Source organism: Brassica napus, chromosome A1 (genome assembly GCF_020379485.1).
Source record: "Brassica napus cultivar Da-Ae chromosome A1, Da-Ae, whole genome shotgun sequence".
Taxonomy (NCBI): Eukaryota; Viridiplantae; Streptophyta; class Magnoliopsida; order Brassicales; family Brassicaceae; genus Brassica; species Brassica napus.
The window spans coordinates 17,730,543-17,750,290 of NC_063434.1; the positions used below are offsets into that span (position 1 = coordinate 17,730,543).

General features: G+C 33.4%; 2 protein-coding genes across 3 annotated transcripts; both read left to right on the forward strand.

Moving 5' to 3' along the window:
• Positions 1-3,751: 3,751 nt before the first annotated feature.
• LOC106433971 lies at positions 3,752-7,612 on the forward strand. 2 transcript variants are annotated; one of them, XM_013874813.3, is made up of 3 exons: positions 3,752-4,508; positions 5,053-5,730; positions 5,804-7,612. In XM_013874813.3, exons 2-3 carry the CDS (start codon positions 5,077-5,079, stop codon positions 7,454-7,456), a joined length of 2,307 nt encoding a protein of 768 aa, XP_013730267.1. In that variant the 5' UTR covers positions 3,752-4,508; positions 5,053-5,076; the 3' UTR covers positions 7,457-7,612. The 2 variants fall into 2 exon arrangements, with proteins under 2 accessions (XP_013730267.1, XP_013730266.1); XM_013874812.3 differs by lacking the exon at positions 3,752-4,508 and having other exon boundaries at positions 4,541-5,730.
• An 11,479-nt stretch (positions 7,613-19,091) lies between these two features.
• LOC106433962 (uncharacterized protein At4g04775-like) lies at positions 19,092-19,548 on the forward strand. Its single transcript, XM_013874802.1, has 2 exons — positions 19,092-19,259; positions 19,330-19,548. The coding sequence occupies exons 1-2, from the start codon at positions 19,092-19,094 to the stop codon at positions 19,546-19,548; spliced, it is 387 nt and encodes a 128-aa protein (XP_013730256.1).
• Positions 19,549-19,748: the final 200 nt, after the last annotated feature.

A 19,748-nucleotide genomic window follows, 5' to 3' on the forward strand; every position in this document is an offset into this window, starting at 1 on the left:
TTACTTACAAGACCAAGTCAAGTATCAAATATCATTATATTTTTTAATATTACTTAACTCGTTAATGTCCCATCACTTGATACTTTTTACATACTTGTTACTTGTCAATAATACTTGTCTTTTACTTACATTTATGGTTGGACACAAATACTCATTACTCATTTTATACTTGTTACTTGTTTTGTATCGTCTTGACTCTTCAAGTACTTGTCATGATCAGTCGAGTATTTAATAGCAAAATTTAGATACTTACAAGTATATTTTTTTTGAACAAAGATACTTACAAGTACAAAACAAGTAACAAGTTTTTAAAAATATTAGTTGTTTGGCGTGCAAAGTAGTAACAAGTACTCATTTTTAACAAGTCAAATACAAATTTAAATTTTTATTACTCATGCAAGGTAAATCAAATATCTGAGTGTTCGCCTTAAAAACGACTTTTCAATGAGAATCATCTTCTCACTCTATTTCATGAGTTTTGTTGTTTTTCTCATCATCTTACCTATTTTATTTGTATTTTTATTTTTATTGTACGTCATTGTAAAATTTCTTACAATATCATTAATAACGTTAAGTTTTTATATAATAAAACTTTATGGGTTCATTCTCACTCCTTAAAAAACTGCAATATGTAATGCATATAATTTAATAAATCACCTTTTGGCAAATAATAGTTAATCTTATTAAATAAATCTTGGTTCTTCAAAGTTGTTAATTAACCTAATCGCGACACATGGAAATTATATATTTTACGATTGTAACATGTGTCAATCATCTCATAATTAAAAATATATATACTAAGATGTTAATAAAAACAAATTTTATTAAAAAGTAATTGAAATATTATTTAATACTAATTTGATTTTTTAAATCATAATCAAAAGATAATTGCAAAAGACTATTTGATAACAATTTTCCTTATAATATTGTGACATGTGTTTAAATATATAATGATTAAACATATATATAATAAGATAATAAAAACGCATTTTGATAAAAACTACTTTTAAAAATTATTTAATAGTAAAAGTGTTTTTTTATTAATTTAGTATTAATTATTTTCGAAATTTTCTTTTTTCAAAATCCTACAAAAAAAAATTGAAAAACATTTATTTAATAGAATTTTCTTTTTCTAAAAGCTTGGTTCTTCAAAATTATGAATTAACATGATCACGACACATGCCAATTATATATTTTAAGAATGTGACATGTGTTAATCTATCTCCTAATTAAAAAGTAATTAAAATATTATTTAATAGTAATTTCCCTTTTTTAAATCATAATCAAAAGATAATTGCAAAAGACTATTTGGTAATAATTTTTCTTATAATGTTGTGAAATGTGTTTAAATATATAATAATTTAAAATATATATAATAAGATAATAAAAACAAATTTTGATAAAAACTACTTTTAAAAATTATTTAATAGTAAAAAATATTTTTTTAAAAAATACTTTGTAGTAATTATTTTAGAAATTTTCTTATTTTAAAATCCTAAAAAAATATGTGAAAACAATTTTCTCATATAATTTTTATTTTCTAGATTTTAATGAAAATATTATTATAAAATATTATATTGAGCTTGGTTCTTCGAAATTGCTAATTAACATGATTGTGACACATGTCAGTTATATATTTAGAAATGTGATATGTGTTAAACTATCTCATAATCAAAAATATATATACTAAAATAATGAAAATGATCTTTCTTAAAAAATAATTATAAATATTATTTAATAGTGTTATTATTATTATTAGTATTTTTTCTTAAAAAGGTTGGTTGTTCAAAGTTGCTAATTTACGTGATTGTGATAATGTTGGTTATATATTTAAAAATGTGATATGTGTTAAACTCTGTCAAAATCAGAAAAATATATATTAAAAAAATAAAAGCGATTTTTTCTTAAAAAATAATTTTAAATATTATTTCATAGTCTTATTATTATTATTATTTATTATAATGTTTGTTTTAAGAGATACTAAAGATAGAGATTTATAAAAGATAAATATTAACTTTTAAGAAAAAATGTTAAACAAAAACGAATTATAAAATCTTACAAGTACAACAAATTATTTAGTAAAAACATGAATAAAAACTATCTTTTAAATAAATAATATTACTTTCTTAAAAGCCTAATTAAAATAAAATTTTAAAAGTACTCTTATTATTATCTTATAAGTAACTAAGTTTTCCTTTTTAATAGATAATTTTGAATGTTAAAAAGTATGACCAAAAATAGCTACAAATATTTCACATCTATATTTAGGTTTAAGCTTCCACATATTATTTTTACAAAACACAATAGTATTTTACATGAAAGGTATTACCTTAGTATTTTCTTTTAATTTCTTGATACAACTCAACTTTTTGTTATCCTTATTACATCTTATGATACTAACATAATTTTTTATTTTGATGTTATTATCGTACATGAGTATGTGCGAATATGATGGATATGTGTTTGTATGTATAAAAAAATATAAATAATAAAGAGATTTTTGTCTATTAAAAATAAAATAGTTGTATAAAAATCTAAAAGAAAAATTAATTATAAAATAATTAATGTCCTTTTCAAAAGTCTAAATAAAATAAAAATGTAAAAATAATCCTATTTTTCTTATAATTAACTAACTTTAATTTTTAATAATTTTGTTTAGAAAAAGTATAAACCAAAATTAACTTCAAATATTTCACGTGATATGATTGTAACCTGTGCTAATTAAAAAAAATAGATTGTGATTGACTCGATTGGTGTATTTGAGTTTCGTTTCTTTTTACTTTTCATTCATTTTCTTATTTCGGGGTGTGTTCAGTTTAAACGTTTAGATATAGTATTTTAAATAATCCTAGGTACAAAGTTTATAACAATTCATCTATGTACCATGACTATAAAAGACAAATATTTACTTAAACATCAAACATTTACAGACTCATATTGACTCTGTAAACCAAATCGGTAACTTCGCATCCATGTGAACGACGAAGGACGGTTGTTTCCTAGCACTGCGTGCTAAGCTATCTGCCCGTAGGTTCTCCGTCCGGGGTACATGAACGATGTCTGAGTTGAGGAAACTTCTTTTTAAAAGCTTAATATCTTCCAGATAACTTTCAAATGATGGCCATTCTCCTGGTTCCTAAACCATCTTCACCAATTGAGAACAATCCGTTGCAAACGTTACTTGAAACTGTCTTAAATTCTTCATACATTCTATTTCCCAAATTAATGCCTCCACCTCCGAATGAAGGGGTGAGAGACATGCCCTTACATTCCTCGCCCCTAATAAACCATCAAAACCTGGTAAAGTGCTATACCAACCTTGCCCTGAAAATAAATCCTTATCTTTCCATGATCCATCTATGAAGCGCCATCGTCATGGCGTCGCTAGTGTCGGACTGGTCTGTACCCGATGCCCCCTCGTTGGGTCATTTACTACATGTGCCTCAGTCCAAAGTGATGACTCTAATTCTGCTATTTTAAGTGTTTCCCTCGGATCAATATCCATATTACTAAAAACTTTGTTATTCCGACATTTCCATATATACCATAATATCCATGCAAATTGGTGATCATTCATCTTTGGATTGACTCTCCAAAAAAGATGATCCATATTAGCGAAAAAAGAAATGATAGGAAAAATATTGGGATGCGATGGTATCTTAGATAATGCCCACACTTGACGTGCTGGAGGACATTCAAAAAATACATGGTTTATTGATTCCTCCGGATCTCCGCATCGAGCACAATATATATCCCCTTGTATCCCTCTTGCTTTTAAATTTTTCATTACCGCAATACATCCTGAAAGGAGTTACCATAAGAAATGTTTTATTTTCGGAGGGTACCGCACTTTCCAGCAGAAAGCTTTTAGTGTATCCACTGTGGGACCATAAAATTCTGGTGGTTTTATCTTGTCAGGATAGACCCGTTCCACATGATAACCTGATTGTACCGAGTATTTCCCATTGTTAGTAAAATGTCATCCATTCCTATCTTTCATCGGATTTCTACTTAATGAAATACTTTTAATAATTTTTACATCATGAAGATCCACCAAAGTCCTGATTACATGTAAATTCCAAGTTCGAGATTCCGGATTAATGAGAGAATCCATTGTGAGGTCCGGGTAATTTAAACTTATGTGTAAGAATGAGTTTTAATTATAAAATAAATCTCAAACTATATGCAAAAAAATAATCATAAAACTATAATAAAATGATTTATTATTTTATATTAAATTAAAACATTACATAACTCATATCTTGGACAATATAAAAATCACTGAAAAGCAAAAAAAAATTGCTCGATAAATTGGAAGTTCGTTTCCTTTCTCTAAGTGAAACTTGTACACCTTTTTGTGTGTTCATTAGTTGGTTCTCTCGCGAAGACTTGTGTTGAAAGAGCGGCCAAGTGATCTCTCTCTCTGTCTCTTTCTCTTCGGTGCTTGAGAAATCACACTGCAATGCAAAGCTGAAACATCTCTTGTCTTTCTTGGAAAGCCTTTTCAGGTTACCAAATCTCTCTCTCTCTCTTGGTCCTTCTCTTAATGCCGGTTTTAGGTAATTCACGTTCTGCGTTCTCGTGGGTTTTGCAAAACGTTAGTGGTAAATGCCCTCCTTTATTACATGGAGTATCCATCTTTTGTAGAATTCGTGTTTTCACGTTGTCTCTATGCGACAAAAGATCTCAGCTTTATCTTCTATTCCACTGGTTGACTACGACTCTTTATTGTTTCGTCTTTATCTCTTTACATGGGTTTATAGGATCATTGTCCTTGTTGATGTTTGGGTTCCCTATATATAATGTTCTTGATTCTTGCTCTCTCTTTTCACGCTTTTGATGCGGCTTTTCTTGGATCTTTTGATGCTCCGCTTTGAGGTCAAAACGTATCGCACTCTATCTTGATTTTCTCACAAATAGATTGCAATTTCTCTGTTGATTTCAGTGATCTTATATCTTCAAGTGTTTGGTGTTTATTGTAATTTTTGCGTTATCTATTTTATATGATATTACCGGAAACTTTTTGCCTTAGCCTTTGGTATGTTCTTGAAGGTGTTTGTGCAGACAGTTCTTAAGATGGTTGAAGAAAACAATCCTATGGAAGGTGGTTCTTGTGAGGAAGAATTTGCCTGTGGTGATCCCAAAGTTGATGTACGTGTTGGGGATGAATATCAGGCTGAGATACCTCCTATGATCTCTGATCCAGAGAACCCCCCTCTAGCTTCAGATGATCTTGGCTCTGGTTCCTTCGTGGTTGGACTACCTCTCCAAGTAACGTGGATAGACACCAAATTTAAAGATAGACAAGGGCTTGGAGATGACCATGTCGACATGAGCGAGTCTCTCAAATCTCTGAAAAATAAACGAAGCCGCAGGAACACGGGAACTAAGCAGCGGAGGATGACTCTTGAAGCTGTGCCGGAGACACCATCGAGTTCTTGGGATGATCTGGAAGTAGATGGATTTGTTCTTGGTTTATATACATTCGGGAAGAACTTTACTCAGGTGAAGAAGCTGTTAGAGAGCAAAGAAACAGGAGATATACTTTCGTTTTACTACGGAAGGTTCTACAAATCTGCTAAACACAAGGTTTGGTCTAACGCACTCAAGAAGCAAAGCAGGAAATGTATACAAGGCAAGAAGCTCTATTCAGGTTGGAGGCTACAACACCTGTTGTCCCGTTTGATTCCCAGCATCACCGATGAATCTCAGAAAAATAAGCTTGTGAATGTGAGTCTCTCTTTTTTTCAATGTGTGAATATGTTTTTTTTAACAAGGTCTATATATTTACACCATTAAACAGGTTTCAAAGTCATTTGCTGAAGGGAATATATCTCTGGAGAGATACATTATTGGAGTGAAAGAACTAGTAGGTCTCCAATCTCTTGTAGAAGCCGTAGCGATCGGTAGAGACAAAGATCTGACAGTCCTAACAACAGAACCAGCGAAATCGAAACAGTGGTTCACAGTCTCCTCTGCTGGTTTAGGAGCATACACTTCACTCACATCTGAGGAAATAATAGAAAAACTTGATGGCGGTTCCCGTCTAAGCAAAGCCCGTTGCAATGATATCTTTTGGGACGCTGTGTGGCCGCGTTTGCTAGCCAGAGGGTGGCATTCTGAGCAGCCAAAGGACACCAAATCTAAAGACAACATCGTCTTCCTCATCCCTGGGGTAGAAACGTTCTCTAGACGGAAACTCGTTAAACAGAATCATTACTTTGATTCCATCGCTGACATTCTCAAAAAAGTTGTTGCCGAGCCTGAGCTTCTTGAATTTGAGACAGCAGACATCAGACCTTCCAGTGAAGAGACTAATTACCAACACTCTAAGCACCGTTACCTCAGGTCTCCAGACTCTTGTTCTAATCATATGAAGTTCACTGTTGTGGACACTACTAGTTTGGCATCAGGAGGCAAGTTGTGTGCATTTCGAGAGTTGAAGAATCCTGATAACAGCCCTTCTGTGGAAAGATCCCAAATGATGCCGTTGGAGCAAGCCAAGTTTGCTGGTGAATGTAAATGGGAAAAGAAGGGAATGAAGAAACTGGTGGAAGAGCCGGCGAGGTTCATGATTGTGGATACAAGTGGGCAGTCATCAGGGATAAGGAGACGGAGACATTTGCCCGATAATGAGAACCAATCAGGTAACAATACAGGTGTGACTTGGGAGTTTCCTAAGCTGTCTGGTGAGACTTTGGAGAATGTTGGGTCAAAGAAGAGGTCTGTCCGAAAATCATCCGAATCTTTTCCTTTCACTAAGCGAAGGCGGCTCAGTACATGTGTAAGGAAAGATATAGAACGTTTTGGTCAAAGTCCGAAGTTATCGGTTGAGTTGATGAACATCAAGACTGAGAAATCAGAAGAAACTGAACCAAATGGGTTATGTTCACTGGAGAAACAACAACAAGAGGACTCAAATCGGTTGTGTTGGGACAAAAAAAGCTCTTCAAATGATATGGAAGCTTCTCAACAGCACGAGAAACCTATTCAGCTTCCTTCCATGCCAGGCTCAAACAAGAGGACTTGTCTTTCCACTCATCAAACTGCATCAATAAAACAAGAAGAAGAGGAAGAGCTGAACCAACAGACAAACACAGATATTCCAAGAAGACAAAGCACAAGAAAGAGGCCATTGACAACTCGTGCTCTTGAAGCTCTTGAATCGGGATTTTACACAGCAAAGAGCTTGAAAAGTACATCTAAACCGATAAAACGCGAAAGGTCTACAAGGATCAAGCACTCAGCCAAAGCGACTCAAAGTGAGTCAGACAATGGTTTTGTTGTAAAGGAAACCACATCAAGTAAACCAGAGGGTTTGGAACGGAGCTTTCTTGCGGATAAAGCAACAAACGTGAGTAAGCCTGTAGATCAAACAGAGGATTCGAACAAGGTGACAACCGACTCCCCTAAACGTCCTCCAATTCTTTTAAAGTTTCCTTTTAAGCGTCGTTGAACAAGTGTTAAAAACTCTTGTATGAGTCTTTTTTTTGGGCGTTTACTTGATCTGAAGAAATGTGTATAGAAGACGAAAGCTCCTTGGACAGATTTTTTTTTTTTCTTTTTCATTTTCTTTTGTTTCTTTGCCTCATAGAATCTGATTCATTTTACATATCCATAGCTAATAAATCGTTTCTTAACTGCTAATTGAATTAATATGATCTAAATTACTTACTAACTTTTTAAGTTAAATAAAGAAAGATATGGTTCTAGTCCCTTTCCAGTACATTAACCAGAGCAATCTTGTAGTCTTCTCGGGTATATCATGTATTCATGTGTATTATCCAGTGGGATTAATGATTCACATTAAAGCATACACATCTTAGTTACAATTTCTCCTGGGTGTTTAAAGTCACAACAGTGTACATTCAAGGCCGATTTGGTTCCTAGCAGCTAATCTGTTGCGGCCGCTTCACTTCTTTGTCCAACTTCTCATTAAATCAACCAGACCCAGCTCTGCTCCCAACCTTGCACCAATTAAACAATTAATTACCAATCTTATGAGCTCAAATTGATAAACAAAAGGTATCAATATTGCTTTCAACACACATTATGTGATGATGTTTCTGAGACTTAATTTGGATCTAGGAGCAGTTTCCAATCTGATGGCAACCAGAAATGTAACATCTTATCAAGAAGGCATTTGCTTCCACCATATATATGTGGAAGTATTATTTATTATGTAAGCGAAAGCGAAAAGAGTGATTTTTTCTTTCTTTTTTTTACCTTTAGATTACTAACTTGGAAGGTTGAACCAGCTGGATGGAAAATGGCTTCACCACAATGCGGCTGAAATGAAAGGCTGAAATTCTAAAACGGGAAAGCCGACTAAGTATTGTCTCATCATTTCATGTTTAGGATAGACAACAATGTTTTTTTACCACTCTTATTTTAGTGTTATCTTGTGGTGATAACACTTACAAAGTCGTCTATCAAATGCCCGAACCATTTTATATCCTTTGTCAAGGGCTCCAAAGCATATTAACATTTTTTAATAATTCTTTGAGATTTTATGTTGGGGTTGAAATTTGTCATAGCAACATCAACAGCTAAAATCTCTTAAACATGACAAAAACGGTTTGTCCATATAGCCAAGCCGAAAATGTTTAGAGATTAATTTTGTATACGCTGCACCACTTTTTACAAGTTTATGTATAGTTAAAGTTGCTTTGCTCTGCACACAATACCTTCCCATACATTGCCCAAAGATGTCTGAAGTTATGAGAATGCTTGAAGACGATAGTTTCATTGAGAAATGGGAAGCTTTTTCTCAGAGAACAGAAATCAATAGTAAATCTGAAGAATTACAGTAAATTCAGATCTTACTGATGAGTTTTGATTTGAGTTTAGGTTTAGGGTTTTGAGTTTAGGTTTAAGCTTTTGGAATAAAAAAATCTTAAAATAACTTAATATTATAATTTTAATTATATAATTAAAAATAAATTATTTAATTAAAAATAAATTAGTTTATTAATATTTAATTATGTAATTTATGTTTTTAACTTCTTACTAAAATACTTTTTCAGATAACAATACAATATATATATATATATATAAATTATCTTATTTTTAATTATATTTTTAGATTTTGGATAATTCAATATTTTATTTTTAATTATATAATTAATAATTTTATTTGATTAATATTTAGTTACATAATGTATGTTTTAAACTTTTTACTAAAAGACTTTTTCAGATAACAATAGTATTTACATGAAAAGTATTACCTGAAATTTATTGACTTTTAACGTGAGAGCATTCTTACTATTATTAATTTTAATCAATTATCTAATCAAATAAATTAAAATTTCGTTTTTATTTTTTTAATTTAGTTATATATTTTATTTCATTAATATTTAGTTATATAATTCATTTTTTTTAACTTTTTACTAAAAGACTTTTTGAGATAAGAATACAATATATACATAAATTTTTTTTTTTTTAAATTATATTTTCAGATTTTGGATAATTCTTACTATTATTAATTTTAATCTAATATCTAATCAAATAAATTAAAATTTTGTTTTTATTTTTTAGCTTAGTTATACAATTTATTTGATTAATATTTAGTTATACAATTCATGTTTTTAACTTTTTTCTAAAAGACTTTTTCAGATAACAATACAATATATACATAAATTACCTCTGTTTAAATTATATTTTCAGATTTTGGATAATTCTTACTATAATTAATTTTAATCAATTATCTAATCAAATAAATTAAAATTTTGTTTTTATTTTTTAATTTAGTTATACATTTTATTCATTAAGGGTATAAACGATATTAACCACTCTAACTTTTAAAGTGGGAGCTTGATTCCAAAAATTTACTTCGCAAATAATAGTATAGATCAGTTTTTAATCAGATAGATTTTAAATTCGTTTTTATTTTTTGATTAATTTAGATAGTTTATTCATTAAGGGTATAAACGATATTAACCGCTCTAACTTTTAACGTAAGCCTTATCAAAATATATAAATAGTTATTGTTGTGTTAAATTTTAAAAACATTCACATATTAGAATTATTTTAGAAAATCATTAGCATTTAATTATAATTTCTTTTATATCTAACTATAAATTTTAAAATAAAATATTATTTTCAGATAACAACATAATATATCTAAGAATTATATTATGTTTTAAAACGTGTTTTTATTTTTGAAAATTTATTATATTTATTTATAGTCAATTATCTAATATAATATATAAATATAATATTATTAATAAAAATTCGTTTATAATTATTTATATTTTTGATAATTCTTATTGTTATTAATTTATTCCCTTATTTAATCAGATAATTTGTTTTTATTTTTGACTAATTTATATAAATTATTTATTAAGGATATAAACGATTTATTATTAATTTTAATCACTTTTTAATCAGATAGATTTGAAATTCGTTTTTATTTTTTGATTAGTTTAGATAGCATATTCAGTAAGGGTATAGTTTATTGATTAAGGATATAAACGATATTAACCGCTCTAACTTTTAAAGTGAGAGTTTTATCAAAATATATAAATGGTTATTGTTGTGTTAAATTTTTAAAATATTCACATATTATAATTATTATAGAAAATCATTAGCATTTAATTATAAATTGTTTTATATCTAACTATAAATTTTATATTTTCAGATAACAACATAATATATCTAAGAATTATATTATGTTTTAAAACGTGTTTTTATTTTTGAAAATTTTATTATATTTATTTATAGTCAATTTAATCAGATATGTTTTTTTGACTAATTTATATAATTTATTTATTAAGGGTATAAACGATTTATTATTAATTTTAATCACTTTTAATAAGATAGATTTGAAATTCGTTTTTATTTTTTGATTAATTTAGATAGTTTATTCATTAAGAGTATTAACTATATTAACCGCTCTAACTTTCAATGTGAGAGTTTCGCAATTAAGGGTATAAACGATTTATTATTAATTTTAATCATTTTTTAATCAGATAGATTTGAAATTCGTTTTTATTTTCTGATTAATTTAGATAGTTTATTATTAATTTTAATCACTTTTTAATAAGATAGATTTGAAATTAGTTTTTATTTTGTGATTAATTTAGATAGTTTATTCATTAAGGGTATAAACGATATTAACCTCTCTAACTTTCAACGTGAGAGCTCCGTTCTGAAAATTTACTTCGCAAATAATAGTATAGATTGTTTAATGTATAAACTAAGTTAATTTTATGATTTTGAGTTTTGGGTATTCATTTACGGGTTGTTCATACATCAATGGTTTTTGGGCATAATGGTTTAGGGTCTAGGATTTAGTGTTTAGTATTTGGCTTAAGGTTTAATTTTAGTATATTGTTTAGGGTCTAAGATTTAGAGATTATGGTTTTGAGTTTAGAGTTCAAGGGTTTAGTGTTTGGTTTATGGTTTTTGTATATGGTTTAGGCTTAGGGTTTATCTTTTTTTGCCAAGAAGGGTTCCTGATTTTTAAACTTCTAATAATTGATGCAACTTGATCATTCTAGTAATGAAATTCATATACTTAGCAAAAATTTTTTTTAAAAAACTTCTTTGATAGAGAGTAGATTTTTTATTTATTTAGAAGTAGCTTTGTTAAACTTAGAATTGTAGGTTTCTTAAACCCTAAACACTATTCTTTGGTAAAGAGTAGCTTTTGTAAACTTAGCTTTGGTAGAATTTTCTTGCATGCATTGTTTCAAGTTTGTGTGCGCTTAATCTGAAAAAGATTAGAAGTGGCTTATGATTTTAGATTCTAAAGAAGATTGTGAACTGTGTTCTAAGCACTTAGAGTCTTAGACATTGATCGAAATTTTTATAGTTAGAAAATGTGAAAAGGCATATTTTCACGTCACTAAGAAAAGTATCTTCTTCTACATAAAAATTGCTGGAATTTAATCAGCATTTTTTTGCAACTGAGTTTTTTAACAAACTTATATGAGAATAGTTAAATCAAAACAGTGAACAAAGAATTTTATACATTTTTTTTGTATACGTCTTAACTTAACACCACTGTCTTCTCGGCTAACTGATGGATTTCCATCATTTCATAGGATCGAGGAAAAAAAACTAACATCGTTCGTAAAAATGTTTAAATCGTAAAACGGGTAAAGGCCTAAAACACGATGAAAATCCACTTATGATTTGATTTGAAACGAGAACAGACCAAAAATGCAATGACGGTTTATTGGAAGAGCCTAGTGCAGCAGCCAACAAAGCAATAGCGAAGGAGAGCCTAGCGCAGCAGTCGACACCACCAAAACCACTATACAAAACCGAGAAAAGATGAGACAGGTGGAGAAATATAAAGAATAAAATATGGCTGGAAACCAGACAAAGAGGGGCTTTTGTATCCTGTCTTACACGCAAACACATCGATCTAACCAAAGCCACCTACAGACTCAGGACAAAACACCTCTTCGCAAGAGAAAACAAGAAAGCCAAGACCACTTCGACGCCTTGAAATCTCCCAAAGCCACAAAGACAAAAGAAACAAGAAAGTAGATGCCGTCACATCAATCTTCGATCCGAAAGCCAAGGTTCCAAACTAACAAGAAAAGAGTACTCATATAAATTTTAGAGAAAATTACTAGAATATTACACATTTTATGGTTTATTACTAGAATGTTGTACATCTTTGTTTTATTACTAGAATGTTTTCTCTTTCCTAGTAATTTACAATAAGGGGCTTTTGTTATGTTTTATTTTCTGAAACTCATTTTAAAGATCAAAGCCACATCAGTTATTAAAAATCCACATCACATCAGTTATTTTCTGAAACCAAACCGTCTCTATCACTATCACTATCATACATACGGTTTTGTCAAAAAAAAGAAAGAAAAGAACACGAAGAACTGTGTTGTGTCGAAGAAGGAACCGCAAACCGAAATCCTCTCACCCTTCGAAACCCTCGTCGACATTGTTCTTTACTTCCTTGAACTCTCTATAACTCTCTGTCGTTGAACTCTGTCTCGTCGGAGTTTTTAGAAACCGTCGTCTATACGAAATCGCCTTCACCGCATTCTCATCAACGAGTTCATCTTTTCCGGTAAGATGTCGCGACGTTATATATTGTATTTTGGTTAAGTTTGTGGGTCAGTTATATATTGCGACTGAGATTGTTTGTGTTTTGGTTGAGGCTGTGATATGGGTGTGTCGAGGTTTTTGTTGCGACTGAGTTAGGGTTATGTTGACTGTGCTATGGGTTTGTCGAGGATTTTGTTGTGTCTGAGTTAGGGTTATGTTGCGGCTGAGATATGTGATTGTCTAGGCTTTTGTTGTGTCTGAATTAGGGCTTTTTGTTGTGGCTGAGTTATGGTTATGTTATAACTGAGTAATTATTATGTTATGGCTGAGTTATGGTTATGTTATAACTGAGTAATTATTATGTTATGGCTGAGTTATATATATGACCTAATATATTTTAATATTATGATATGGCTGTGTTATTTTTATGTTGTGGCTGATTTATTGTTGTGTTATATGATCAGATGGATGTTAGTCAAGTCGAACCACGTGATTACCCTCCAAGACTTTACCCTTCTAACCTAGAAGGTAAAGATATCAATCATAATTTCCGTGCAGGACATTTCCCCCACATTAAAGAAACAATAGGACTCGATGTGTGGGAAGAACTGGTGAACTCTCCCATTGGAGTAGTTGCTAGGCTACTTTCACGCGAAAGCATTTGGTCTGGTAGGACCGTACACTATCTGCTATGTAGACAGCTGCGAGTGCATAAAAAGGAGATATGTCTGTTGTGGTTGATGATGTTATCAGGTTTAGCTTGCTCGAGTTTGGTGAGATCACTGGGTTAAACACAGGTCCATTGCCAACAGAAAGTTTTGAACCTGATCAATACAAAGAGTTTTGGGAGGAGTTGAAGGTGCCGCTTGGGATGGGACCCAAGTATGATGAGCTGAAGGCAGCATTAGAGTTCTGTCCTGGTTGGAGTTTTGAAAAGCGTAAGTGGTTGGGGATGTTATTTCTTCAAGCCATGGGACTGTACTGTTTGCATCACAATTCAAGGATACCCTTTCAAAGTGCAATAAGGGTATTCGACGATGAAGCCATGAGGTCGTATCCATGGGGTCGGACTGCATACGAAGTTCTTGTTGACTCTCTGAAAACACTGTCTCCAGATGGAAAGTCATACACAGTAAGCGGCATGAAGGACGTTTTATTGGTTTGGGCGTATGAGTCCATCGTCTGTTTCGGTGAGAAGTTTGGGAGAGTGGTCAACAATGAAGACGTTCCTCTTTTGCGATGGGGTGGAAGGCGTACACGTTCAAGTTTTGATACTGTCTTGTCTGACGAAATCAAAGATCATGGCGAGGTAATGTTTAACTGCTACTTATACGACTGAGTTAACAGCTACTTAATGGTTGAGTTTATTTTATATTGTTGCCGAATTAGTCTATTTGATGGCTGAGTTTATTTTATATTGTGACCGAATTAATTTATTTGATGGCTTGGTTTTGTGTTATTTGATGGCTGAGTTTATTTTATATTGTGACCGAATTAATTTATTTGATGGCTTGGTTTTGTGTTATTTGATGGCTGAGTTTATGATAAACTGGTGTTGCAGGTCCGTTTGAGGAGAATGGTTATGAAGGAGTCAATTGAAGAGATGTTTCCTGTATGGTCGGATGAACCTGACGACCCACAACTCGTTAGGTTGGTAGAAGACATACACGCAGGTAGATACGTGAAAGGTTTCTGGGAAGTACAGAGGGATGAGCAGGGGAAGGGGAATGAGAAGAAGAAGAAGAAGAAAACGAAGGGAGTTTCATCAGAAGCTGAGCCATCAACAAAGAAGCAGAAGAAAGAAGCTGCTGAAACGAGAAAGGGTTCTAGCGAGGAGGAAGCTGTATTGGACAAAGCGACTCTGACGAATCTTGTGAGTGCTCTGCAGAATATTTCAGCAAAATTTGACGCTTACGATTTTGACCGGAACCGGCCAGTGATGGACGAGAAGACCCTAGATAACGTGGTGAAAGCTGTAGTGCAGCAGAGTCTGAAAGTTTTGGGGGAAAGGAAAATTCCCGACAACGATGCTAAACTCTCCTCCGCCGGCGTAGAAAAATCTTTATCGGTGACATCATCACCTCGTAGGAGGTCGCCACCGGAAAAGTCGGACAAAAGTCCAGTGGTAGAACCGCAGGCCCAGGAGGAGAAGTCTGTAAAAACTCCAGTGACAGAACCGCGGCAGCAGAAAAAGCCTGTCAAAAGTCCAGAGCCGCCGCAGCAGAAAGAGAAGGCTGTCAAAAGTCCGGTGCCGCCGCAGCGGAAGGAGAAGGCTGTCAAAAGTCCGGTGCCGGCGCAGCAGAAACAGCAGAAGTCAGTCAAAAGTCCAGCGTTAGCTGAGACCCCTGCAAAGAAGAATTCGGAGCTTGAGAAGGATACAGTGGTGAGAAGGATTTTGGGTGATGATTTTAATGAAATTGATTTCATCAGTGTTTCTCCTGCAAAGATTACTAAGGATGCTAAGGATGGTAAGGATGCCAACGTTCCAGCCTATGGACGCGGCTTACGGGGCAAGGCCAAGCGTACTGTTACTGTAAAGGATGAGGCTATCGAGGATAAGAAAAAAGCACAGCGGGCAGAGGCTGCGTTGAAGAGGAAGGAGAAGTAAGAGGCTAAGAAAAAAGAGAACGAGGAGAAGAAACAGAAGAAAAAAGCGGCTGAGTTACAAAAGAAACAAGAGGCTGGGTTACAGAAGAAAAAGAAGGAAGACGAGGCTGAGTTACCGAAAAAAAAGAAGGAAAAAGAGGCTGAGTTACCGAAGAAGAAGAAAGAAGAAGAGGCTGAGTTACAGCGGTCTGAGGAATGTGTTGTGACGAACGACGAAGTTCTTGCGGAAGATAACGCATTGGCGGCGGAGTCTGATGTCGAGCCAGCTGAATTGATTAGATCTTCCGTGATAAAGGAACTGCGGGAGAAATCAGTTAAGTTATCTCCACAAGGGTTTTCATTGACGAACCTTGATTCAGCACCAGTTTTTCCGTACATTGGAGACAATGGACAGACGACTTGCATGAGGAAGAACATTACGCCTTCATCAGCAATATACGACCCTTGCGCACCTGTTGATCCGGCGCGACTGGAAAAACTGAAGCAACACATTAAGGCAATTCCACCCAAACCACCAGCACCTAAAGATAAACCAGAAGAACTCTCAGCTGATCATGAGAGTGACTTCTACAGCATACTCATGCATGAAAGACCGTGGCCTGACAAAGAATATGGATGGGTGTTTGATAATGTAAGTCTTTATTAAGGCTGACTTATATATTTAATTCATTATATTACGGCTGACTTATTATTTTTCTTTGTCTAGCATATCGCTGCGTATATGAACGTCCTCATACAAAGGTCCATGCGAGATCCCACTCCATTCTGGTCCAAGCGGATTGGTTTCATAGACCCTTGGTTGTTAAGTTCTTGGGCGGCCCTCGATTACAGGCAGTTCAGGATGAAACCTGCTTCGTTCAAGTTCAAAGACTGTGGTTATGAAGCGTTGGTAAACGGGAGATACCCCGAAGAATTTACAACAAACTTGAAGTGGTATGCAGATGTGGATCACGTGTACGGATGTCTTCAAACCGGCGGTAATCACTGGGTGGCGTTTCACGTGGATCTGATCAAGGAGAAGATAGATTGCTACGATCCAATCTATGGAGAGTCAACACCCGAAAGTGAGCAAAAATGCTAAATGCTTTTAGACCTCTACTGGAGATGCTTCCCTGGATGTTGAATGAGCTTATTCCTGCCGATCTCCGAAAGCATTCTAGGAAGAGGTTCGCATTCAGACGGAGGAGCAAAAGATACATTCCACAAAACAACATGTCAGGTGATTGTGGGGTTTATTCGTTGAAGTTTGTGGAGTGTCTAGCGCTTGGTGTATCTTTTGATGGCATAAACGATAGTAATATTCAAGGGTTACGGGTGAAGATGGCAGCAGATATCCTCGAGGAAGGAGGAAATGTTGGAATGAACAATGTGTTGTCAAAATGAAACTGTGTTTGTTTGTGAACCTGTGTTTGTTGTTATGTTAACTATTTGACTTTGGATAACTGCTGTAATAACTCAGTCGTATCGATTAGTAATACTCAGCCAGTACTCATTGATAACTCAGTCATACCTCAAACATACCCTAGAATCAAAATAATTAATAATTTTTCATTCGAATGTTATATATAAAGTCCAATTATCAAAATAATTAATAATAACTCAATGTGTGAGCATGATCTTTGTTGACTATACGAGTTTGGAATCGATTATAATCTTGAGGTATATGTTGTCTCTTACGAGTACCTAAAACTCTAGGCAGTGATATGAGGTGTGAGCATGATTCAAAACACGTAAACTGTTATTGTGTTATTTATTATGAATTTGTGATATTTATCATATCTTGTGGTTCTTACATCATAAATCATAACCCTAAACAATCTTATTCGGAACCCAAACCCTAAATAACTAAACCCTATACCCTAAACGGCAAACAACAAATCAGCCGTAAAGGTTTTAATAACTCAGCCTGTTAGTGTAAGTTAATATTTACATATGGCGCGAAACTTTTAGATATTTTATCTCGCGACCTTTGATGTTCTATACTTCCCCTATATATAGCCCCCTTCTCTTGCACCTTCTCGCCTTATCTCACTAGAAAACCTAAACAATATCTCTATATCGCCTTACAAAGTTATGATTGTTCCTGGTTATTCAGAAAGGTTAGAGAACAGAGTCAATGAGATACTAAACTCTGAAAATCGTGAAAACCTTCCCGTTCTATACCCTGGCCCGGGTGTCTTGCTTGACAGCGTAATCTGGTTTAAATTTCTAAGCGATCTCTCCCTGGCCATCCCGTCGATTTTAGCAGAAGGATGGGTTCATGATTGGCCGACATGGCGCGCCATTCCCGATCATTTTAAGGAACGCTGGTTTCTTCAACTCGCTGTAAGGACAACATCTTTGAATTGTTTTTGATATTAGACATAATAACAGCACTTACATTTGGAAATTGGTTTTTTGTTGTAGCGCAAACGCACGTGGGCACGAAGATATAATTTTCAAGTTTGGACAAATTTTAATCTGGTGGCCAGAACGGTGTTTCGTTGTCAGATGCGCCTCTTGAAGAGGAGGTGGGCACATGGGGGTGAGAAGCCTGCGTGGATGCTAACTAGAGTTTGGCGTGATCTTGTCCACATGTTTGAAGAATTTGGTCCTGATAATTTTGGTTTTAGAAATTGATTTGTTGTTTTTGTTTGTATTCAGCCGTCAAGGTTTTGTAAAGTTGTTTAACTCAGCCGTTAAGTTTCTAAAAAGTTGTTTAACTCAGCCACTAAGTTTCTATTAAGTTGTTTAACTCAGCCGTTAAGTTTCTATAACGTTGTTTAACTCAGCCGTTAAGGTTTTATAAAGTTGTGTAACTCAGCCGAAATTGTTTGCGTCAAACGTCAGTGTTTCAGTTAAGTAACTCAGCCGTAATACGAATTAAGATACTAATAACTCAGCCTTATATTGTAAAAATACAAAGCCATAGTTAACGCTATTTTCAATGTATTATTATGGCCGCCATTACATAATCGAGACCATTATTAGAGTCCTTTATTCTCTTATTATTATACGTGCGAGAAATTCCATCGTCATTGAGAATATCGAGACTCATTATTATGTGCATGAGAAATTTCGTTTGCATTGAGAATATCGAGACTCATTATTATACGGCTGGCACGCATGTATCGGATTATTTACATAATCGAGGTATTGTTATTTTTAATGTAACTCAGTCAATACGTCTACGTTAACTCAGCCAAAATATAGACGCTAACACAGCCGTAATACGAATTCAACTTAAGTGTTTGATAAAATAATAAAGAACCTTTCGTATTTCTTGATTTGATTGAGTTCTGTAATAATTAAAGTGCATCAAGTGTGTGGAAAAATACGGCTCAAACCTAATATCGAGGCATTTAATAGTTTATTAATTTAAATTATTCCTCTTTATTTGAATTTTAAAAAAAAATGATTTTATATTACTACCACTATTGTTTTAACTTTGTCTTTCACACTAATTTCTCTTTCATTCAAAGAAAATGTCTTCTTCATCATCTGTGTCTGGTAACACTTACTTTCACTGCCGGCATGTGGAAAGAGGAACGCCGAAACAGTGTTGGTGTGGTGAACCCGCTGAATTATGTACATCTGCATCACGGGCTAATCCAGGAAGACTGTACTATTGCTGTCGCAAAGGATATATTAAGGTTTGATTTTTAATTTTATTCATTATACTGTCAATGTGATACTAAGAGCTGGGCATGTTGGTGAAATCAGAGACATTTATTCAAATGGGCGGACGAGTGCTTGGTGGAAGAGGTAGAAGATATGAAATCGGTGATGAGTGACATGACCAAAGGCATATCAGATCTGAGAGTAGACGTTGGTCGGTTGGAGAAAGAACTCGGTAAAGCGGAAAAGATGAAGTGTTTGATGTTTCCAGTGGTGGTTTGTGGGTTTGGTATGGCCATATTTTGGCACTATTTCTTTGCGTAGTCATGTGTTGTAATCATAATTTAGACGCAATGTTTTTAGTAACTCAGCTATTACGTTCAATGCAACTCAGCCAGTACGTTAATTAATTCATAATCAAACAATAACCCAGCCATAATACGAGTATTCGTCAGTCATAACGTTTTAATAACTCAGTTATAACGTTCACTGCAATTCAGCCGTTACGTTAATTAAGTCATAAT

Bases quoted from the DNA above. Each gene is read 5' to 3' on its own strand.
- LOC106433962 (XM_013874802.1), top strand. From the start codon at position 19,092: ATGTCTTCTTCATCATCTGTGTCTGGTAACACTTACTTTCACTGCCGG. The intron at 19,260-19,329 runs GTTTGATTTTTA...TGGTGAAATCAG, and splicing joins GTCGCAAAGGATATATTAAG to AGACATTTATTCAAATGGGC.
- LOC106433971 (XM_013874812.3), top strand. From the start codon at position 5,041: ATGTTCTTGAAGGTGTTTGTGCAGACAGTTCTTAAGATGGTTGAAGAA. The intron at 5,731-5,803 runs GTGAGTCTCTCT...ACCATTAAACAG, and splicing joins AGAAAAATAAGCTTGTGAAT to GTTTCAAAGTCATTTGCTGA.